The 25,241-nt window shown below is 37.9% G+C and overlaps 1 protein-coding gene across 1 annotated transcript in view; it reads right to left on the reverse strand.

Moving 5' to 3' along the window:
• Window positions 1-25,241, reverse strand: part of GRID1 (glutamate ionotropic receptor delta type subunit 1) — a 315,745-nt gene that overhangs the window by 215,284 nt on the left and 75,220 nt on the right. The window contains exon 2 of the mRNA XM_009637022.1: window positions 20,217-20,422. Coding sequence (XP_009635317.1) covers window positions 20,217-20,422 — 206 coding nt within the window. The remainder of the gene's footprint in view (window positions 1-20,216; window positions 20,423-25,241) is intronic.

Below are 25,241 nucleotides of genomic sequence, written 5' to 3' on the forward strand. Positions count from 1 at the left end.
TAACAAACAATTCAACACAACAAGGTAGTCAAATCAAAGCAACTGAATTATTGTCTTCTGCTTTATTAATACAGAGCCCTATTTCACCTAACTTCCCTTACAGAATAACTACATGGCTATGCATTACAAGCCAAACCCATTGGTAGTTGCTAGTTCCAACAGGGATGCGGGTTGTAAGCCAGTCAGTCCTCTTGACTTAAGTCAACAGTCCAGCTCCCCGATTTCTCAGAAGTGACAGGAAAACCAGTGCAAAGCCTGTGACATTGACTGACAGCCAGATAAAACATCTGAATTGCACTTTATTGTTGAAAGAATATGAAATAATGATAGCACTGCTATAAATCAAACAAGTGATAGGAAGGCCTTAAAGACACTAAGGTTCAAAATTGCATGTATGTAAGACAGCTGTATCTGTAAACGACCATGCCTCTAAGTATTTTCTATTGATCTGGTTCTCCTGAGACCTAGCTGAGCTACTGTGGACAGGCAGGACAACTAATGAGTCATGGAAGGAGCTGAAATAACAAGCCATAAGGTTAAATCAGAGATAAGTTTAGTTTAGTATAATCTAGCTATCAACTTTCTCATTAGGAAAAAAACCACTAAAGTAAAACAGTAAATTAAAATCTATCAAATGTCTCTAGCACTCTCTTCATCATACATTCTGTAGGTAGCTCAATACAGGTATGACAGCTTTGTGTTGGCTGTTTGGTTTTTGACATCTAATGGCAGAAAATATGTTCTGATCCTAAGTATGACTTAACTCAATCTAAATTGATATCAACTTAAATTCTTATTAACAATTTTCTGTAAGAGAGGCATGCCATTAAGTAGAGCTCCTAACATTTTTCAATTATCCACTTACCTCAAAAGTAGCATTTGCATGTCTAAGACCATTTTTGATCCTATAAATAAGGATCATCCAACCAATTTTGAGATCCAATCAGACAAACAAAACATGGAAATCTCTGTTATACCCTGTTAATGTACTATTCCAAGGCAAGAACTATTGAGAACTGCACAGTCAATGAGGATGAACATTGGGATGACTTCAGGAATGGTATAACTATAGACTAAACAAGGTGAAGAAGAATCCAAATTTCAGAGGAAAATAAAATAAAATAGTACCATTAGCAAAACTCATATATTTTGTTGCATAGAACAATTTACTGGCTGCATTTATTGTTTTCTCTACCAAAACTCTAAAGTAAAAGATTTTCTTAAAACTATGCATTTGCATAGAAAAATCAAAGTACAGTAAGTGCAAGCAGGAAGAGATGGGAAGTCTCCAGGTTGGACAATGCAAAGAAAATTAAATCAAGAAAACAAATAACCAGGTCCCTAGACAAAGACCAAGGAAACCTAGAACCACCACAGACATGTAATAACAGATATACACCAAAGTTAACCACGCAGTAAAGCCATTACCTGTCTCAGCAGTAATCCTCTCTTCCACCTTATCCCTTGCAATCCCAGATTTTGGTAAATATGAAGGTGGGCTTGTGCCTTTTCCAGTTTGACATGCAAGATGTCATGCGCTGAAGATGTCTGGAAATGTGACTTGTTTGCTGACAGTAGGCATTTTACCCAAAACACAAGCAGAGAGGGTTTCTTTTAAATTGCATTAAAAATTGTATACATGGCTGTTTATACAAATTTCTAAGAACACTGATAAACTGCCTAAATGTACAGTAAAGTGTTTGGATATGAAGAGGGTAGTTACATGTCCAACACCTAATTTATGAGTCCATTTGTAATTATATGTTCAAAATATATAAATATTATAGCTTATGCATACAAATTCATGCTCTATACCTATACTCATATATTTAACTACAACGAAGTCAATATATGTTACATTCATTATACCCAGTTATAGCCAATATACAAAAATAGATGTTCAGTTCTACATACACATGTATACAGAACTTGCTTATGAATTTGAGCAAACTCATTTGTAGCCTTAGCAACGCAGCTAATGAACTAGATTTCTACTGATAGTATTTTTAATAGCTTATATTATACCGCATTTGGTAATCTTAAAGGAATTTACTATTTACTGGCAGAACTAACAGCTAACTCAAACCGTTCTCACTAAATTCCATTTAAAATTCATTATTTGTTCATAAATATTTAAATTAAATACAAACAGGACTCTTGCAAGGCAGGCCAAAAGTCTCCCAAAACCCAAATACAAGTCCCTACATGCTCTCTCCAAGCTTTGCATTTCCTTTTCATCATAAGTATGCTTTCTCAATACTTTAGATTAAATATATGTATATATATTTATATAGCAGAACAGTAGTGCAAGCAACATTCAAATATATAGGACAAGCAGAGGTTAGGAAAATTCTGGTTGTTGAACCTTCTCGTTCCATGACACTTGTTCTTAGACATCAATGCATGTTACCAAATATTCCTTTATCTGTACTAGTGTTACTGTCTTCTACACAACACAAGTATCACTCAATTTCCAGTCTCAACATTTTAGGACTTCTATTAAGCTCTGAGGTCTCGAGGGTGAAATTCATCCTTGTTTAGGCAGTTAGTGTCCCATTTAATCCTGCTGGTCTCCTCAACAGAGATGAGACATAACGCAAATATTAGCTTTATGAATCTGCAGACAGTGTTTCTTGATCCCAAAAGGCATTTCCTTTAATTGTAACAAAATCCTGTGACCCTGCAGCCTTTCTTGATGTTCCTCAACCTGCTTTCACTTTATTCTTTAAGCACCACCAAGCACCCTCAGTAGCATATTCTGAATTCTGATCTGTACTCAGACCCATGAGGTCTGATTTTATCTTTGATGCACAGTCATTTTTTTCCCCAGTATTTGCTCCCAAATGGTTCAGAAATGCATCAGGAGAATAAGAAAAAAACAGCTCCTTTCTTGCTCTCAGAAAAAAAGCTGCTCTTATTTTAAAGCAAAATGCAATAAATACACAACCAGGAGGCTCTTTACATAGATGTCTAAGAATTCCCTTTGACTAGACTTTCTTCTAAGTCGAGAAGGAAAAGATGAAGACAGCCAACACCTGTACCCCAGTCTGTAGAGATCTTGTTTTGCCATCGAATAACGGCAATGCACTCAGAAAAGAGAGCGATGGAGAGCACTTCAAAAGCCTAATAAAGACCAGGTGGAAAAGTGGCAATTTCCCCTTTCAATAGATACACTGAGAAATTCACTGCCATTCTATATCTTGTTTAGCCTAACTGGGGCACTTAACACTAGGAGCCTGGTGACATGCTATGGTGGAGCTTGCTTTTCTGAACGTGCCTGTACTGCCAGAGATGCTAAGCAGGGACATAGTGCTACAGGAAAATAATTTTATCACAAGGTTTGGAAACCTTTCATGTTGCTTATTTAAAAGAGGGAAAACAGGTGGGTTTCTGTCTGGTTTTAGTTTTGTTTTTAAACAGGTGCTTATCTACAGTTTTACCCATCAGACCATGCCTTTAAAAAATTAAACTGTAAAATTGAAAATTCACTTGTTTGGTGGTTAGGGATAGGAATTGCGAACCTGGGGAGACTGAACTTGGTCTTGGGGACAGGTACCCTGTGGGCTCCTGCACTCAGGCAAAGGTGTTGAACAGGAGGACCTGTAGTCTGAGCACTAACAGAGGAACCTAAGGGATGAACAGAAGGCGCAGGCACCTCCAGAGACTTAAAATACCTATGGAGAAAATGGCTGGCCATTCAGCAAACAGGCAGTAGAAGCAACTGTCCATTGTCTAGCCACCACCAGGTCACCATTTTCATTCAAGAGAACGAAATAATAATGATTTCAATTATTTAACATATATACACACGCCCCCCCACTACTGCAATACAAAAGATGAAAATACCAGAACACGTCTCTAACAGAATGTTTCTATGATCAACATATCATCCAAAATTTTCTTTCCACGAGCATCAATGTGTCAGATCCTTGTGCTTGTATTGGCCAATAACGCAGCCTACCCAAGGATCAGCGGTGGAAGCAAATTATTTAAAGCAATCAAGTGAAAGCAAGAGTTCATACCTTTTATAAGAGCATCTTAAATGACGGCAAAGAATATTACAGCACACAGTGGAAAAATTGTACTCAGTGGTAATCCAGCTGATCCACACTGACATTTAAAAAGCTTTTTCAGTGCAAAATGGATCTGAGGTCTGTGATCATTCAATATGAAAAAATAACAACCAAATGAAGGATTGTCCTTATAACAATATATGACAGGATTTCATTGTATATCACATAGTTACAATTGGGGGGGGGGGGGGCTAAATTAAGTTACACTGTGTCAAAAGTGTAAAATATCCTTATTTAAATTTCTTAATTCCAACAGATTTATTCATTTAGGTTTATGTCATTATGACATGACTCAAAAAATCAGAGAAAGAACAACTGGAGATTTTCTAGGTTTTCACAGAAAATCTGCTACTGGTTTTGCCTGTTAGACAGTTACTGTGAAATAGTGATAGTTCGTGTTACTTTTATGTCTTCTCTATAAATGGCTTTTGAGGCTGATTAGGGAAAACAAAGAGGAAACATTTAATCTTTCTCAGGAGCCAGTCATTGCTTGTAGTCAAAGTGCAAGAGATTATTCTTTAAATAACCTACAAACTCAATGTATTTGAAAATAAAAACTTAATTCTGGCCTGGAACATCACCCATTCTATGACCTTACCACCATGGAGAACAAGAAATCATGTATTTGTCCTCTGGCATTATATAATCAAAAAAGGTTAAGTGCAGAATTGCAAAAGTGGCTGAGCTCTCACACAAACTCGGCTGAACCCAGGATTCTCACCAAAAATATTTCTAGCATTGAAACTGTGGAGTTTTACAGAGGCAATGTAGGCAAGGAGCACCAAGAGGAAAGCAAGGTCAAGCTCGAATGAGCAGACTGGCACCAAATCTCTGGCTACCTTTGCTGCCAGAACTCTGGGTGAATAGACTCTACTTTAACCTTTCCAGAAGCCATCCTGCCAATAAATAGCAGCAGGAAATGCACAAACCCAGCCATTTTGGTATAGTTCTCTTGCACATAAGAGGACTTCATGTACTCTTGTCAAAAGCAACAAAGAGCTGGAGGGAGTTTGCATGGGGTTTTCTTCAATAACATTTTGACATTCTTTAGAAGATTCAGCTGATGGGCGGAAATGTCGCTACTTGAATAAGGGCAAGACAAATGCAGCGCTCCCCCATTTCATTCTCTCTCCCTCTCTCGTCTCACATACAGATGATGGCAGTTTGTCCAGCTTTTTAAAAGACAAACCCTACTCCCTTTTCTTCATTCTTGTGCAGGACCAAGGGAAAATAGCACAAGATTGAGGGAAAATGTGCACAACAGCAAATAGGTAAATTAAGGAGAAGGACAGTTTTTCAGAACCATTAATTGCCCTCATAACATTAACACACTGTATGGAAATTGGTCATTCCAATAACTGAAGAATTTGGTGATTAACAAAAAGGGTTTTCAAAGTATTCTCAAACGCTCATCAAATGGATAGTTCAAATCCAAGACACTGACATGACTCTCTTCCAGCAAACATCTGACTTGCCTAGCCACCTAAACGGTCCATCCACTTAGCTTGTCTTGTTCTCGTTACTTTGCTGTCTGGCCTCTTATGAGTGTTACTGGATTCTATCCTCACATTTTTCCTGTGATAGGAAGGAGTTATCCCTGAAATATCCATGCAACTATATCTACTACAAATAGTATTCATCTCCGCAGTCTTAATCTAGAAGATAAGCATCTGGTTTAGGACTACTTATATTAACGAGGAAATAATGAGCATTAGCGAAAGCAGTGGCATACATGCTATGACTTCCCACACTTTATCTTTATTAAAATACAGTTGAAATATTGCTGTGTTCTTATTCTTTAAGCTTCATTTAGTTGTTTTAAAAACTTCAGTACCAAAGTACTTTTCCACCTCACACTTTTTATTTGTTTGGTCGGTTGGGGGTTTTTTGTTATTACAAGTCCCCACTGCTGTTTTTTCCTGATCCTTCCACAAGCAAGCGATAGTGATAAACAATGAAATCCAGAGCCCCTTGGAAAGCTGCTGCATCTTGGCTGGAACACTTTGCTGAAGTAATGGTGATTCCAATAAACAGGCAGATTCATTTGCAAATCAACGTCAATGAGGTGAGTGTGAAATTGGGGGGCGCCAGTACGCTCTAGAGCAGCCCACCAGCCTCTTGATTTAGCTGTTTGTCCATGGCCCCTGACAGTGTTCATAGCTCCAGTGATGTGGTAAAACAGATGGGACCTAAGTGTTCACTGTTAATCACAGCAGTCAACATAAAAGCTTCAGTAGTTTGGGGTTATTTTCTTTTTTTTTTTTTTTTTTTTTAATAATTCTTTTGTCAAGGTGAAAAGAATTGACTTCTGCATTATATATAAGCAAAGCACCTTGATATGGCAACTGTTTAACTGGGTCATTACCTCCCTGTAAAGATTTATATGTACTCTTAATTCTAATTTTAGATTAGCAATTGCAACAGTGCAAACGTATCTCATTAAGGGCCTGTGTAGCTCATTTTAACATCAGCACCTCTATTATTTACTGTTAGAATCTCTTAAACTCTTAATCTATTTCTCACAAGTGGTGAGTTAATTTATCACAAAGGGAAACATTTGAAAGGGGAATGAAATAAAGAGAACAAGAGAAAGACATAAATTCTCTGGCTAGAAAAGCTGAATTTCATTTTTCAAAGTAGCAAAATCCAGAACAGAGGTAAAGATTACATTCACCGTGTTGTGGGAACATCAATGGAACTGTTATACTCTTGACATATACAGCACCGCTACAGCAGTGCAAGCTGTCCGGTATAGCCAGGTTGATATAAACACACTCATAGCTTTTCTGTTTGAAAGATCATAGAGCTTGCGACTCCCTTTCACATTCTTATTAACCACTTCAATACAAGTAGCCAACTGGGCCGTTCTGCAGACATAAGGAGGACAAGCCTCAAAATGGCAAAAACAACTCTTCAGCCTCAGGTTATTCACAAATTTGTTGATGCTTTGACACTTCCACTCCACCACTTCAGGTTTGTTTTCCTTTTCAGCTGGGATTGCAACATGCCACAAATTTCATTTAGAAATCACAAATAACAGCTTCTGCACAAGTTACCATGAAACTATGGAATGCTTTGGGACCAACGCCTGGCTGACTTTATTGCTCACACTGAAGCACTCCTCATGTTCCCCAAGAGGCCTCTGGGCTTTGCAAGGAGCCAGCACTGGGGTGGCTTTTCCTTGCTGACCCTTGTATTCAGGCTTCGACCTTTCTTCATTTTACTCTTTGTCTCTACACTGTTCACAGAAAATTCAGTGCCAATGAGCCTGAGGTGGGTTTTCTACACTGCCCCCGTTCCATTTGGTCAGTGTTGCAAGTCCCCCGCATGAAATAACCACCAATTCCAACAGGCTTTTAAAGATATAGTTCTCCACTTAGTTTATGCTGAAAGATGTTGACGCTATTTGCAAATATCAGTAAAGCACATCAGAAATGTGAATGTTCTCAATGAGCTGGAACAGAACAACCCAGAGGAACTTGCACCCTTTGGTTCGTGTCTGCTCCAACACCTTTATTTTCCTTTTCCAGTTGCAGAGAACACAAACATTTGCTCTCTGTTCTTCCATATTTCCCACACATGCGAATTCTTCCTTAAGTGACTGACCTAGGTATGGTATAATATGAAAGCTGTATGTATGTGTATATATAATGCATACAATAAATATATATTTTATCCTATATATGTTACATAAGCATATATTTTACTCAAACTTGTTTGACATTAAATTTAATTGTTATTAATTAGCTCTGTTAAGTAATTAACTAATAATTAATTTTCTGTAGATATATGTAAAATAAAAACTACTTGTTGAAAATTAGATGATCTCTGAACAGACATTTCTTTTAAAAAAATAGCTGTGTGGGTCATTATTTTAAAGGCTTTTAATCCCTAACCGCAGAAAATAGTATCCTTATTGAAAATCAGAGATACATTTTTAAAAAGTGTAAAACATATTCAAACATAGTGAGAAAGAGAGAAAAAGTTGAAGATGTAAATATAAACTGAAGTTATGAGTATCCAGACCAGGAACCTGGTATTCACTTGGTTCTCCAGCAGTTTGGGCTGTGTGAAACCTTCTGAAGAATCCTATGCAAACTCTTTTATTAAGTTCTTTAGAAAAATATAAAAAAAAAAAAAAACCAAAGCTCTATTCTATACAGATTAATACATTACATGAAAATGTTCCCTAAGGAAGATGAAGGATGTTCTGGCTGCCGACAGAGGAGGTGCCCCGACGCATGGGATCTCACACACGACAGCTACCTGGAGCTCAGTTGTGCTGTTCACAGTAATGTTTCACATTTTGGGCTCTTAATGAAGGAAGTAGGCAGTGAAAATCCCAGCCATATATTCCCAAAGATTTAAGAGGGCTTGGCATCAAACCCTAAAGGTCCTCTTTTTATCTCAATTTTGTGTCTCAGGTATTTATTTTTTTTAGCACTTCTGCATGCCATACATTTTCCAGATTGGACACTTCCACTGCTTATTTGGCCTGGCTGATGTAACCATCTTATTTACATGGTGGCATTTCCAGTGTTAGGACACCTCTTGGTTATGCGAGCTACCAGGGACGAGTCCGACTTGAACTGCGTACTTTTATCAAGCATTCATTACTGTATCCAGGCTGAGGTGCTGTATTTGTTAGACCGTTATGACTTTAAATCAAGATACATTCAAAACTGATGTTGATTTTTAAAATACCTTGAATGCTAGTACAGTTTAGAAAATGAACGCTGCCCAGTTTGTTTTTTTGGGTTTGGGTTGTGTTTTGTTTTTTTTTTTTTTAATGTGCTGATGCACATCAAAATTTTCTCTATACTCTTTAATAATTTTATGAGGAACTGTGTTGGGGAACTTAGAATATTTTCAAGTCAATAAACTTTCATTAAGCTCACAAAGTCATTGTCATATTTCAAGGCTTGGGTTTTTTCCCTTTTTGATATTATCTAAAAATAATTTCAACAAGATTTTTTCCTTTGGAAAGTTGGAAGCAAAATATGAATTATATATCAAGACCAATCACTCAAGGTGCTTTCCTAAAGAGTGTCCTTGGAATCCAATTGCTATTTGCACACACGTTAATAAAGTGCAAAGCTTTTAAATCTGATTGCTTCAAGTTGAATGGATGGATCGGTGCCAAATAAATTGATCTCATTCACAGAGCATGGTCTATAGCAAACTATAACTCCATTACAATAAAAGGGCTCAATTCAATAAATAAAATACAGATTTTTCAAGTTACCTGAGCATCTCTGTAGGACTGATGCAAGCTGCATCATTTATCTGAAACTAAAGCCAACATGCATTATTGGAAAAGAGTTTTAATATTTGACACAGTGTGTATGGGTTAAAGGCTGCGTGTCTGACAAAAGGATCACTGGAGTGACAGGACTATCAGTTCTGTCAAATGAAACAACTAGGGGTCAATGGTGGCAAAGACATACCTGGCAGCCTCAAATGAAAGGATGACCTTTTGGGCAAGTTCTTGGTTTGACATTTCGAAGTTCAGTCCCCATTTCAAGTGAACTCAGTAAATTGCCTACTTTCTCTGTACCCCCACGCCCCAGCTGGAAAAAAGGGGACTAATAATCCCTTACCTCCACGTTTTATGTGCAATAGGGATAATCATTAAGTCCCTGCCTCAACAGAAAGAGATCAACCTTGAAAAGTGATCCTTGAAAAAACGTTGTGAAAATATATATTAACAAAACCCTGAAGAAGCAGTGAACAAAACCAATGGCAAAACCAGCAAATCCACATACAGAAACCTGACTATATGTCCTTCTATGAAAATTTCAGCATGAAGACTTTTCCAGTAAAAAGGCATTACTAAAAACAAAAATTCTATTAGAGATTGTCCTTACCACACAGAGTTTATGTCCTGCCCCATAGGGGACGCTGTCAGAGCTGTTTTTATTGCCTTAGCACTCACACTGCAAAGGAAATGATCCAAAAACCCGGAAAGCTGTCTCCTTTCTCAATAAGACTAATATGAAGGAATTCTGCACATTGCTGTTTGGTTCTTTAAAACAAACAAACAACAACAACAAAAACAGAGAGCAAGATCTCTACTGCCTACTGATCTACAGCTTTCCAATGACTGGAGGACAGCACACCAAGCAAACTGCATATCTGATAAGAACTGCAAAGATAAACAGGGCCAACCCCTAATTTGTCACTCTGGACAGCACACGCTGCCCATCCAAAAAGATGATGTAAGCTCCAGCCCACAACACAGTGCTGCCACTGTCTCTGCGCTCCACATGTGCAATGCCTTCCAGTCCTTGGTACCTTTGAAGATATCTTCCATACAGTTGCCATTGTAAGAATTAGAAGATCTCTTTATATACCTTGAAAGTAGTTTCTTCTTACCCTGTTCCTCTTCCCTGAGGCCAGAAAGTATTTTAGACCCCTCCTTTCTCACATTCTTCATGGCTCTGTACCTATCACCCCATTTTCCCTCTCCAATTTTACCTGCAGACCCTTTAACACATGGTTCACATGCACCACCTTGAACCCTTCTCTTCTCAGTCCAAGTTCTCTTCATTCTGGTTACTACCTTCAGCACTTAACTGAAACTGTACCTGCTGATAGTCACTTTTCTTAGCCAAACTCTAAAATTGTTACTCTCTTCTCTTTGATTTGCCAGATGTTTTTAAGAAAGCTGATCATGTTTCTTCTTGATAAACCTCCTCTTCCCAGTACTTCTCTCCTGGGTTTCCTCCTATGCCACTCCTTCAGCACAGCCTCTCCAGGGGACACCTTCTGCAAAGAAAAGTTCCCAAGGAGGGTCCCACAGCCATTCACTCTGTGATCTCCTCTCTTCACGCTAACTCCATCCAGCGAGCAAACTAGCGAAAAATCCACCGCCATTCACATGCTGATGAGTCTTGATCTGCTTCTCCATGACACATTCTTCATATTCTGTTCAGTCTAAATTGTTAGCCTGCTTTCTGGATACCCTCATAAGCTTCGTGTGGATAATGAGATTTCTCAACCCTTTCCCTTCAGGGAAATGAAATCTTTTTTTCTCAGTCAAAATGGACAGCCAGAACATTGGACTTGCCAATCTGGACTACAATACAAGTGTTATCTTTGACTCTTACTTCTTTCAAAGTCTCTCATCCAGGATAAGCTCAAAATCTCTCGGATCCATTAGACATAACCTAATAAACAGTTCTTTTTACCCATCTGCAATGTTAAAACTCCTTTCCCAGCTCTGATGACATTACATATTAATTACTACAAAGTTCATCTTTCTGACCTTAAGAATTGCAAGCTCCTCTCATACCTTGCTGCAACTTCTGCTACAAAGAGGATCTCTAACCACTTGCTTTGATCATTTTGCCCGTCTCTTCGCATTGCTTCAATACCTCCCTTGTTATCTGTCACATCAAAGACATGCTAACTATCTTCACTTTCCAACACTATACACTTTTTACTCCAGTCTTCCAGGTTATCTCTAATTCATCATCCAGATTTTGGCCTTGGTGTCAACATTCTTCACCTGCCCTTATCTATAAACAAAACTTCCACAAATATCTTTAAATTCCCTTATATCTTCTTTTTAAACCGCTAATTTCTAAGATCCTGGTACGAAGATGCTATTTCTGTCATTAAACAACATTCAGCATGAAGCCCTTTTACTCCCCTGGTATCTCTGTCACCTCTTACACACTGTAAATTCTTTGGGGACACACATTCATGCCACACCTAGTAAAACAACATCCCAATTCATAATTAGATGCTTGAATATAACAAGCATACTAGTTATAACACCAGTACTAACAGTAGCAGTGGGAAAAATAATTATTAGCATTACTAGGACTATACTCTTTTCAAAATGACTCTTAAATCCTAGCTAATTTTTAAAGTATTTGCCACCCTCCACAGTACAAAGGTAAATAAAGGACCTGACACACCATGCTTTATGCTGATGATACACTGCTCGATTCGTTTGACACAGAACACTCTTTGCCTGAGGAAAAGACAATCTTATTGCACAGTTACCACACTGTCTCAAGATATAAGCTTAATTTAATCAGATCTAACCGCTTGCCCTTGATGAACAAGGTTCCCAAATATTTCTTCCCTTACATTTGCAGAGACTTCCCAGGAGCCTCTATTTCGGGGGTTTTTCAGACCTCTACACTTGGAACTGTGAAGAAACAGGCATAACATTCCAGCACTGTCTCCTCCACACTGGGCAGCGCTGCATCAACAAAGCCAACCCTTGCGCCTACGCTGTGCACTGCCTGCCTGACACAGAAATAACTTTAAGAGAAACAGTCCTAGGACACCTTGCTTGGGATTAATCTTCTCAAACCAAGGTAAATCTTGCCCAAGCTTTTATCTCACACGCAGACATCACTATACTGTATGCTAGAAGCAATTAGTGAAGGCTTAAATCATTTTCCCAATTAGTTTGAAACTAAAAATAAGTCTTGGGTAAATATGATTTTATTTCACCTACTAGAAGTGATTAAAAATCTCCTGTGAAAAGATGCAAAGCAGGTGCAAATTATTATTAGCAATTATTACTCATCCCTTCTAAGTATAAATGGCCGCCTTCTATAACCTCTGAAACAACTAATGAAATGAGTCAGTGATTTTAATCCAGAACACCAGGTCTAGAAGTGCATTTTAAGGGAGAGACGATTGACCAACTGCGCAAAACCCTGTACTCCAAATCAATCCTTGTGCTTTGAGATACGTACAGATGTGTCCATGGAAGAAGTCAATCTCTATGGTGTGTACACACTGGTGCTGAAGGGTCAAACACTGAACATATAATAATTGCAGTATGTATTTTATAATCTTCAAAGTCAAGTTGCCCTAACACAGTAAGCTGAATGATTCACTAATTTATATGAAAATATAAAACTGGAAGATGGCAAACAGTTTTGTATGGCCATTACTTTATTTTTTTTTTATTTTTATAAGGCAAACACATTTTCTCACGTACCTGTGCAGCTTCTACTAGTGCCTTACAATAGGCAAACACTGGTATAGTGATGAAATACAAATGCAGGAGCATATTTCACAATTAATCATCCATCATTAATTAGTAATCTCTGCTCTCTGGTAAGCTATACTTAAATTGCAGAAAAATATCCTTGCTGGGAATGATAAAGTCATCTGCAGATTTGCAGTATTTTAGAGAAACATTTTGCATATATTTATGTATTCTAATGACCACAGATATGTCAGAGTATTTAATTTAACTTTCCACTACATTAAAAATATATATAACCCTTATCTTTAAATTGCACAGTATTCCAGGAGTCAATCAGACAATCTGAAGTAAGATAATTTGGAAAAAACAGCCACGAAGGAGTAGGTGGAGGTGGGGTTAGTTTTTGGTAGCCTTGGTTTTTCAGTGCTCACTGGAGAGTCATCCTGTCTGCTTGCAAAAGCCAATACTGGATGCTATTAAAGACAGTTACTAAAGAAGGTGAACTGCATGTGGCCCAATATAACATTTCCGTGTTTTCAAGTCATCAATAGCTCCTCCGCCTTCAGAAAAAACCTCCTCATAAACACAGCCCCTCCTGACAGCTGGAATCCCCCTAGTCTTGAGGTTAAATCTGTGCAGAGAGCTACTTCTGGAACTGACTGTGGTCTCCCCTTCTGGAAGGAGAAACCCATGAAAGCCGACACAGCGCTACAGTAACACCAACTCCTGCTTCCAGGACATGACCATCAGTATCCGCATCCCATTGCCTCTCACTGTACGGACATGTCAGCTTTTTCAGGGCCCTCCCACGTGAACAGGCTTCCCTTGCACTGTGCTGTTCAGCTTCCACATTTAACAGTGAGATTGAGGAAAGATAAAATATAATGGATGAGAAAATTAACAAAAAGAATGAAAAAAAATTAATTCATGAAAAATAACAAGAAATTAAAATCAATGAAGCTCACGAGACAATTAAAAGTTAATTTAAAATATTTCAACAAATGTGTCAGCCAGATATTTGGCACAGTTTCCTTTAGACCTGACATCCTTACTTCGGGACAGCAGCAAAATTTTTAGGAATTGAGTCATGCTTTAGCAGCTGAACACCTGCAATGAAACAAGGACTCAAAAAGTACACTGAGGATTAAGCATTTGGAGCAAGAGGAACGCCCAGTTCCTGTACATACAGATTTAATGATATTTAAAAATAAATGATCGCCTATGCATAAACACCCAGTCATCAGATTCAAAATATGAGCTGAAAAATCTAGTTCCTTCAGACCAGACATATTGTTATTGACATTGAGGGACCTGGTAAGACTGCTAGTAAAACAGTTTCTAGACTCATAAGGACTTTGTGTAACTCTTGCCAATGTATACAATTTCCAGAATTTTTTTCTCAACTGACCCACAAAGCCTCACAAAACTGCTATCAGTTACTGTTAGAGTTGTATAAAATTGGATGCAAGCCTCATGTTTCTCATGATTGCAACGTTCAGGTTCAAAATCTGGCTAGTGGAGTCAAACGAAGATGACTTTTAAAATTATTGTCACCTAAACATACCTGCAGCAGTAAAAGTAATGTCAGCTATGTGAAGTTATGGAAGGAAATCATAAAGTCATTTATTCACCAAATTATTTTTTTCCCCTCTTCACAGTGCCTACAAATCTATAACAACATACGTAGATGATTGTTCCAAACATATTTTCGCAGTGATCCTATAGCTTGGATTAATCATGGTGAAACAAAATGTGGGAGGGGTTGTGTTTTGGGGCTTTTTTGGCCCCATGGAAAGAAATCAGCTTCTAAGCCAATTTATCCCAAAATGGGAGGCTTTGTTTTCAGTTAGGTTTTAGCAGTTTAATGAGTTTTGCTTGGGTTTTAATTATAATTATTATTCTCTTTAAGCACAAAGAGTCTTACTGTATTGCAAATGTCAACAATAGCAGACAAGATTTTAGCTCAGAGGAAGAAATAGAAAACCACAGGAGGATTTAGAAAAAATAAGGTGGGTATAATTTAACTTGAACTATTGAAAGAAGAAAGTATTATTTCTACAGTTCTGTTACCAGCACTCACCAGCTCTTTAAACAAAGAAATTGTCTTCCAAAACCAGAAGCAGCATAATGGTTTTTCTCCAAATTATTCACCAATATTTCAAGATGTTTATATACCGTATATAAAACAGAGATACGGACTAATATGCTGAACATTTGCAACGTAAATAAAAAAAGAGGTGCATGCCAATATGAAATGCCAAGTGCCAGAAAATTAGTAGCAAAGTTTTTTCCCTGTTAAATTCTGAAAAGTGAAGGTCTTTGCTTCCTATGAAAAACTATTTCGTACAATTGCTTGTGGGTGCAGATTGTTCAAGATGCCTTAAATAATTCCTGCCGCTTCAGTCAAGTAATAGCATGTCACCAACTGCAGAAGGGAAGGAGAAGGCTGGAGCATTGCTCACGAACAAGTGTCAACTGGGAGCGTGCTGGGAGTAAGGTACTCAGCACCCTCAGTGACCAGGAATAAAGACAGGCCACAAATCAGTGTGAAATGGTCCCAAAAGCAGAATATCTATATTTTTTTTTAAAGAAGCAGACAGAACATTCGACATGAGCTAGGGTAAAACAGAAACAGAGAGCAGTCTTTGCTTTCCAGTGAGGGATGCAGAGGCGACTGCACAAACAGGGCAGAGATAAATTACAACTGTTTAACAAACTTCATAATATTCTGGAAGTTTATAGCTTCAGCTCAAATTGGAATTGCAGTGATTCAGATAACCCTGCTGGGGTTTTAACAATAATTTTTAATGCAATTAATCTGCTCTCCTTCATTATTAATTTTTTTTTTTACTTGTTTACTATACTAGGCATGCAGAGAGTTCTGCTTTCAGCTGGTATGCTGCAGTGATATGCATATACACCAGCAACCTTATTGCAGTAAGCTTACTAGCTTACAGGCAAGATAGACTACACAAGTAATTATATCATTTTCAAAGATGCACCTAAAGAGAAACATTTTGCACTTCAGTGAAGCTGCCAAAAACCAAGTAATGCTGACTTAAAGGTTTTGTAACGCCAAGAATTCCTTCTTTTTTCCAATTAATAACCACGTGCAACTGTGTTACAGCCTCTGTTTTACTGGTTTTCAAAAGTAAAGGTAATAATACTGGAAAGTAGTATGATTGAAGTCTATAAAGCAACTGATATCACCTATGGTTTTTAAGAAAAGTCCATTAAAATACATATCCCAAACAAACCACATGTGTTCTGTGAAGAAGAAAAAACCCAAAGCTCCACAGCTAACAGCTACTGCACATCTGCAATAGGAAACTTGAGAAACACTAAACTACAAGATCTCTTCCTCCTCTTCAAATATGTCGTATACAAAACGTACAAAGTCTGAATTTATTCACACAACAAATGTTTCCTGGTATGTCTTTGGAAGGACCCCCGGGTCATCTAGAACATCCTTCAGACTAGTTCAGGAAAGGCTGCCAGACTAAGTTACTGAGGTGTTTTATCTAGGGAACTCTTGAACACCCTGAAGAACGATGCCTCACTGACCTCTCTTGCCAAGTGCTCACATGGTCTAACTGACCTCCCTGTTAGAAAGCATTCCCTGTTTAGCTTCAGGTCGTTACTTCCTGTTAGACAACCCATGATCACCTTAAATAATTCCTCCTTCTCCTCCTCTCATGTTTCTTCTTCTATTTGTCAGCTATGTTCCCTTAGGCAGGCTGTATACAGTGCCTTCCTGAGACCTGTCTTCGTAGGTCACGCTCTCCTATCCTTTTATCGTTTCTGTCACCTCTTTGAACTGTTTTCCATGTATTCATGTCGCTGTGTAGTGTAGAGCCCTTAATGATAAAAGCCATCCATACAAATATACCTCTGCTTGCAACCAAAAAAATGTATCCATTGGTAAATGGAAGAGGCAGGTGAAATCTGGCTGTCGCAAAGAGGGAGCCTTTTGAGTCCCAGATCCTGCGCCTGGGCCAAAGAGGCTAACAGAATAGCTGGACGTAATAAATCTCCTTCCCTTTTCTGAATTACTAGTTCTGCTTCTTTTCTTTCCATATATTGCCTTGCAAGGAGATCACGGTCTTCAAAATGTAAAATTGGTTTTGTTGTTACATGCATGCCTGTAGCAACTGAGACTGGTTTTGCATATAAACTGAACGATGGCACCAGGCCAAATATATCAGGGAGTTTTGCAGGTGGAGAAGGGAACATTTGTCTCAAATGATTAAGGAGGGACAAGTTTCCTTTAGATTAGGTTTGCTTTAATCCCAAAGTGACCCTTTAATGCAAAACCTAGAGTAGCTAACATTTTATAAATGCATTTACCTTCTGTTTTCTGAATAAAAGCTGATTCCATGTTTATACCTATACCACCGAAAAGATTTTTTTTTCCTCTCTCTCTATTCTTATAGTCAAAGCAGTTTTATAGCAGAATAATAAACCTTGAAGACCTATGAAATGTCAGTAGTTTCTGCTGCAGTATGTTTGACACATAACAGAACCAGGCATTGAGGATGCTAAGCCAGTAAAGTGAAAATGACGCCTAAACAAAAATTAAAGGAACAATCCTAAAATTGAGTTCTTCTAGGATTTAGAAAGTTCTTCATGTATGAGATGTCAGAGTCCCCTACATCTGTGCATCCAAAGTCACATGAGATCTCTTCGGCCCACCCAAGAGATAAGTGAGGCTGAAATCTGGATCCATATTTTAGCAGGAAGAAGGTACCACTTGCAATATTGAAACAGGCAAAATACATCTTGTACCAGCTTCCAATGGCTCATGTCTATGACTTGTGCTAAGAAAAAAATGTTAAAACCATTCATATCAGGGTTCATAGTCCAGACACTGTCCAAGAAAGTCTCTTATTTTTGTTCTGCATTCCACAGGAGGGCGTGTATGCAACACCTGGTTTTTATGGATATATGTTATTAGCCAATAGACTTTAATAAGATCTAGTTGAAGTTTTTCAGACATTTTTCCCCTACTACAAAATATTAACTCGGCAAAACTGAAAAACTTAATAAGGAACCTCTTTTTCACGTGGAATTTTCCATTTCCAGATATTTATGGGAACAAAGATTTAAATCCAATTTCTTCTTTTTGTTCCTAAGTTCTTATTTGTAACTTGAGCTAAAATAAGAAAAGATGAAAATAAATATACCCAAAATTAAAAATAATGTCTTTGAATTTTCTTCTCAGGTTACTACTTGCATTTTTTGAGATTTTTTTTCCCAAAACTGAAAAGCAAAATTGTTTCAAAACCTCAAATAACTTTCAAGGAGCAGAGCTGGACTGGTAACACCACTAGTCAGTCTATAGCTATATAGCACCTATAGCGTGAAATATTTACTATTTGTAGAAATATGTAAGCCCATCAAAGGCACTTACTGCTGCACTTTGTGAATGATGTGTTTCTGTAAATTATGTAAGAATACATATTTCATTTAAGCTGAAAGTTGTTATTTTAGACTGTCTGAAACTGTGCTGTACCTAATTAGTTGCACTTATTGACTGAGATACTGAGAAATCACAGTTATCATAACTCTCCACGAAATGTAAACCCAGCCTCCGCTAGCGAAGCATTCTTCCCTATACCGTGCACTTCACATCTCAAGCCTTTTGAGAGTTCCTTTCTAAGATTTAAATTTTCTTTTATAAAGCTTTTCTGAATCAATCAAGATTCAATATAGGAAGATTGCCAAATAAATTACTTTTCATTTCTGCCCACAGTTAAACTCCTGCAGGGATCTGGAAATATATCAAGATCATTAGCCTTAATGCCTATAATACACACTGCTTTAAGGTGAAGTGAGTAGTAAAACAGTTTAATGCATTAGCCCCTACGCTCGAGAGACCTGCAGCGTCCTGACAGTGCATGCACGTCCATCTTACAAACATTTCTGGAGCCTTGTGCACCGAAGGGGGCCAGACTTTCTACCCAGCGCAGGTCTGAATAAAACACACGTGATGATTTATTTTTAATATCTGGTTTGGATACTTTGTTAGGACTCAGTAAAAAACTGGAGGCCTACTATGAAGCAACTAAAGCCACTGACTGAGCTGCATATGCCTTACTACACTTTGAGGACAAGTACTCCCTCATTCCTCTGCTGAAAATCCCTGTGTATGCACAAACGTGAGTAGAATTTGTCCCTGTGCTTAGTCTTTCCCAAGCTACCCATTTGCCTCATTTATTTATGATAAAATTTACCCTATTAATTTTAAAATCACCAATGAACATATACGTGGAGAATTTACTTATGCTGATATGATAAAAAAAAAAAAAGCTAATTTAAGTTGACTTTTTTCTTTTTAATTTAGTGGGCTTTGATGCAGCAAAACTGATAATTGGAAACAGGTCTCATCCACATTTTAATTTCTTGGTTCAGTCTTATCCCTGGTTACTTAAAAAAAAAATAATTAAAAAACCTTATTTCATTGCCAAATTCTTAGCTAATGAATACATGCAAACTTATACGAAGATCCAATTCTCGTTCTCAGCTCTGACATATAAAGCACTGTAAAATAATTCATTATTTAATATTAAAAAGGCTGGATAAAACTAATTAATGCCAAAAATTAGCCCACAGCACAACATTAATTACAAGTTTGCCCAACAGCTACCTCCTTGTCCTAATTAGCCTCATTGATTTCAAGAAACCATTAAGAAAAAGAGAAAAACATATAATTTCTACTTCTCACTTGATAAAAGCACCGTGATTCAGCTTTCAAACATCAGTAACATGCCCTTTTAACATGAATTTGGAGATTTCCCCAGTAAAGACAACTCTCCCAGGCACATTCGGTTTCATTTCTAATAGACTACTGTAGATTTTCTGGTAACTTGTAGACAGTGGTTGAAATCCAAGTCAAAAGTATTGGTATGGAAGACAACCAGAAAAAAAGAATTGCCCCATAGAGCTGTATACTATATTGAAAGCACCCATCCAACCCATGCTGTCCCATTTGCATTAACCACAAAGTATGCATTACATGGAGTACCTGATATTTCACTTCTCCAACACCAGAGCCTGACAATCTTATTTGACATTTACCAACCAGCACTGTCAAAATCTACCACTTCAGAAAACGTGGCAAGGTATCACATAAGTCATCACATATGTTCCTGAAATGTCAATGATAAAAACAACTGTGCACTAACCTCATTAATAAAAGTCTGCGCTCCCCGTGGGCTTAGGAGTAAGATAGCCCTTCGCAATGTGTCCCGATAGCGGTTCAGCTCTTGTGTTTTCATGGTAGTGAAAAGGTTGGCAAAGACTCTGCTGATGTTCCTGTCCACTTTTTGTAATGATACATCAAGTCCCAGTCTTGAGGCCTGATCGAGAAATCCCTGCAGTCCGCGTATATCTGTAACACAGGAGGGTGGGATGGGGGGAAGGGGAAGAAAGAAAAGAAAAGAAAAAAAACCACTGCATCAACCTTCACCAACCAGGCAAGAATCACTAATTAGGTGGAAAAATACTTTTTTCCTGCAGTGCTGTCAGAAGAATATTCCAACACAGCCATCTTCCACAGCTCCCTTTCATAGCCAATGCCAACAGGGGAACTCCCTTAATTACCTTTCCCCACAGGTCTCTGAATGACTCTTAGGAAGAGCCAGTTCATGGATTTGGGTGGCTGTGGATACCTCCTCAGAAGTTCAAGGCCACAGGGCTTGACAGTGCACAAACAAAATGACAGTCCCACCCCAACAATATCACAGTTTAAATGCATAAATCCAGGAACAGATAAATAAGCAGGGGGATAAATCACTCGCCCCTAAACTTCTTTTCTTCTACCTCAACCTATCTTACATAAGATCGTGCCTGCTTTTTCCATGAAAAAATTACAATATCCAGAATATACACAGCCCTCCTTTTGATCCCTTTTTTTTCCTCCTCCCCTCCTATAAATAACCTACCTAACCAGAGGTTTACCATTAAGCTGTAAACCTATGAAGCAGTACACAAAGCCCCAAACTGTTAGGATATATTACAGTGTAAAAAAATTGGCTTTCAGTAGGGCAAACAAGGCCTTTCAAAACCTGTTCCTTTAGCTCTGTCCCATGACTTCAGACTGATTAAAAAAAAAAAAAAATGTATTTTGCTAACCATATTTGCTAGGACATTAACATGGAAGAACACACATTTTATATTATTTTCATGATGAATCTGCTGGTTCAAACTGTATTCTGTCCTCATGACCCTCAGCATTTTTCTATAACAAATTGAGTTTTTATTTTGTAGTGAAATTTAGAGCAAGAAAAAGGTCAGAGTTTATATCGAACCAGGTTGCTCTCAAAATTAACAGTGACCTGATCACAGCTGTACTATGTCATTAGGAGTCCTTCATTTTATCTGAAACACGTATAACTTTTCTTGAATAAGGAAGCATTTAACCTTCTTTTCTCACATTCATTTCTCACACTTATATCATCAAATTCCAGCTCGTGGGTGAAGCCGGATGGTGTAAGTTAGAGTACGTTTATTGTTCTCATAATAAAACCCACTTCAGAAAACCTTCCTATAACTCTAATGATCTCTATAAACCACATTGGAACAGCTGACAGGTTTTTTTTAAATCCTGGAAGTAACCAACTTCTAAGGAAATTCTAAGTATCAATCCCACAAACACTGCTAAAGTCAGAGGACTGAAAACCGGTCTGATTCAAGTTGATAGCACTCCTTCCTGCCCCAGCCGGGTGGGGTCCTAGACCACCACCAGTCTTGGTGTTGCACGGCCATAGAATGTACATGTGAACTCCTTTTTTCTCACCCTAAAAACCATCATATGAAACCCACTACAAGTAACACTTTGCGAGGATACACCAGTTAAGGAATTTAGCTCATGTACAAGTGCAATATAGTAGGGTCAACAAGATAACTAGCGAACAGATCCAAAAGAAAAGCACTGAAAGTTACCTTGAGTAGCTAATACTTCTATCGGAACATGGGAGTGCTTGTTAATGTGATTAATTCAGCTTCAGAAAACAGCTGAATTACAGAGAAACATCAGAAAGGAACAGGAGTTAAGCTAGGGATGTGCCAACCACAGCAGACTCTCTACTGCCTTTTTAACTCAGGGTTAGTTGATGTGATAAGCTCCAGAGCCAACTCCACCATCAGGAAAGGTGAACTCATGAGGGTTTTACTGGTGACTTAGGCAAGCCTACAGCAGTTTTATCACACTGGCAAATACCTGCTAGACTCTCTTACTGCTTAAAATCCTGAGTCACTGAGGAAAGGAAGGGGTTTATTGTTATGCAGGCATTTCTGGAAAACACCAGAAGACTTTAGCACTTGTATAACTGCTAAATATTGCAGTTGTGCTGAAATAATGACAGTGACAAACAACTATTGTTGACAGGTTAAAGTATTTTATTAAAGTTGTCAAGCAAAGTTTAGAGTTTGCTAATTTAAATTCAGTAAACTAACATTCATTACTATACCTATGCTCACTTTATGGATCTCTGATACATGAAACACAAAGATTTTTCTTTTAATGATGTTTAGTCCTTCAAAATTACTGCAGTGCGTGACAAGTGGTAAGAAAGTTCTCTTTTTTTGTAGTTTGGTAATGACTTGTCTTTTTCTGCAAGCATCTAAAGTTATCACTGCACGAAGGAAAGCTCTTTACGAAAGATTAACTGTGCTGATATTGGTCTAGGGCTTTTGCCCTATGTTTTCAGCTGACCTGCTGAAGTACTGGTTAGAAATATTGTTGTAGACCAATGCAAAATACTGGAGGCACATGGTAAGACTATTTGGACGCGGAAGAGCATTTTGTATTCCGTTACAAATTTTTCCCCTGAGGAAAACAGGTTATTACCCAGTTTGAAAAATGGAAAGGATTCAGACTTTTTCCAGCTTGAGAATAAAGCAAAATTTGAGATGGAAGAGACTGTCCAAGCTCAAATGTACAAGCACAATCTGTCAGTTTTTCACAGATATAAGTGAATGTGAATTTATTCAGTGTTGGCAATCAGAAAGAACTGCATGACTGTATCTTCCTGCACACTGACATGCCTGTTCCTAGGTGACACTGGGGAGGAGGAGAAGGCTTGGTGGGAATTCAGGAGTGGAAGTGGAAACTGAAGAGCAGTGTTTTCGGAGGTTAGTAACAATTTTAGGTGCCTAGATAATGGGACCTTTTTTCACAAATAATTATTTGCAATCATTAGCGAGAGGGCAATCATTTCTTAAAATGTATCAGTACATAAATACACAAACACACGCACATATGCAGGAGCATCTGTTCATAAATCATAATGAATTAGGCTCAGTTTTATTTTATCTGACATATCACATAAGAAAGTGAGTCTGATGCCCTCATTTTTTTTCCTCATTTAGTAGATCACAAATCCATGCAACATAAAAGAAAAATTGAGCTTTGTTCCATGGCAGCTCAAACAGAAACAGTTACGAATTTCTTCCCACTTCTTGTAATTTAGGACAGTTAATCCTTCATTTTCTTCAAGACTACAAGGAGTCTTATAAAATTCACATAGAATTTAATAAAAATAAAGGAGTCTATAAATGGTTTTGTCTGTTAAAATGTCTCTTGTAGTCTTAACAGCAACTTTTTATTATAAAGTTCAGATTGTAACATTAGAGCATTATCCTGAAGTATTACTAATAAAATAATTCCTTGTGCCCATTTATTTCATACTTCATAGGAAAAGCATAGCAATCCAAAGTCAATCACAGTCAAAAACTTCTGCCTAGAATATCTGCCAAATGAAAGACCCGTTTGCTGTAACTACACAGCCTACAGCTCGCTCTGCCTTGTTTTCCAATTAGTTAATTTTGCTCAAGGAGTAGCCTACATTCAACCATAAAAATCACAATCTTTATTATCTAATGGCCCACCTGATTTGTGCATGCTCGACATGCAGAATTTCAGAGACAATATTTGAAAATCTCTCTTTAGAGAACATGAGTTTCTTGAACTGCGACACCTGCGCTCCTGAAGGAAAATGACGCTGCACAAAATGCACTCAGGTGAGCTTTTCTCATAAAAGTGATCTGTAAAACCATATAATAATTGGATATGTTTACAATACTCTAGTGTCAACCACAATCATGTGAAAGTAGCAGGTTGGAATTGGAACTAACTCACTAGAGCTTCATAAGAAAAGTGAACTTCTTATGAACTTTGTGTCTCTTCTGATACATCTGGCTGGAAAGAGAATCTCTGGGGTCGAGAGCTTCTCCCTAACTCTGGCAGATAGACCATATGTTCAGGCCTGACAAAAGAAGAACGAAACCACTTCAGAGGTAACCATTACAAGGAGGGAAGGAAAGCCTTGATGCACTGCTAAGATAAGAATTCTGTCACTGTGACTGCAAAACTAATGCTCGCCATAAATAAAGGGCTTTATTGTATTCTAAGGAATAACAGAATGTGGCATTTCCCGCTGGAGGTTAGGCTGGTGGCTGCGCTGGTTGACTGGAACACAAACATAAAAGAGTAGCCCTAACCGGGGCATTAGCTACCTATATGTAAAGCTTACTGTCTACAAAGTAATTCATTTTTATTATATTATTTATAATCTTGTTTATATAAAAAAGTTCACAGAGTCTAGCACAGCATTCATCTCTCATAAATTTACAGGATCAGATTCCTGGGCTTGACACAAGCAGCTTTAAGCTATTATTTTTGTGTGAAACAGCTGTGTGGTTGGGCACAGCTGGCCTTTAAGGATGGCTCATGGTAAAAAGGCATTTCCAGGAGGTAGAGTGCAGTATATTGTCTTTTCAACACCAGTTCCTAACCCCACTTGACAGAAATAGAGGCAGCACATGGCTAAGAAACATTTTACTTTGGGTAGAAAACAGCTGGAAGCAAACTGAAGTACCAAGCTGGAGCTGAAGGCAAGGCTAGAGAAGCACCAAGAAATAATTTCACACCCTTTCATTCTTATCCATCACCAAGTAAATTCTGGGAGGACTGAAGTATCATCACCAAGCTCTATTTTCAAATTACTTGCACCAATCCTTTCACTTGTGCGTTTGTAAGGGGGGAAAAGTAAATAAGTGTGAAAAACAGTGAGATCAGGCAGGAAACACTGAGCTTTGAGTTTTGTCATTCGCTGATTGTAGGCTTTATACTTCACACTTTTTTTTTCCCCCCCCAGTGTAAGTTTTATTTGAGCATTATTTTGGTGATATAGTTAGTGAGAAGAGCG

Source organism: Egretta garzetta, unplaced genomic scaffold, assembly GCF_000687185.1.
Source record: "Egretta garzetta isolate BGI_Z169 unplaced genomic scaffold, ASM68718v1 scaffold204, whole genome shotgun sequence".
NCBI lineage: Eukaryota > Metazoa > Chordata > Aves > Pelecaniformes > Ardeidae > Egretta > Egretta garzetta.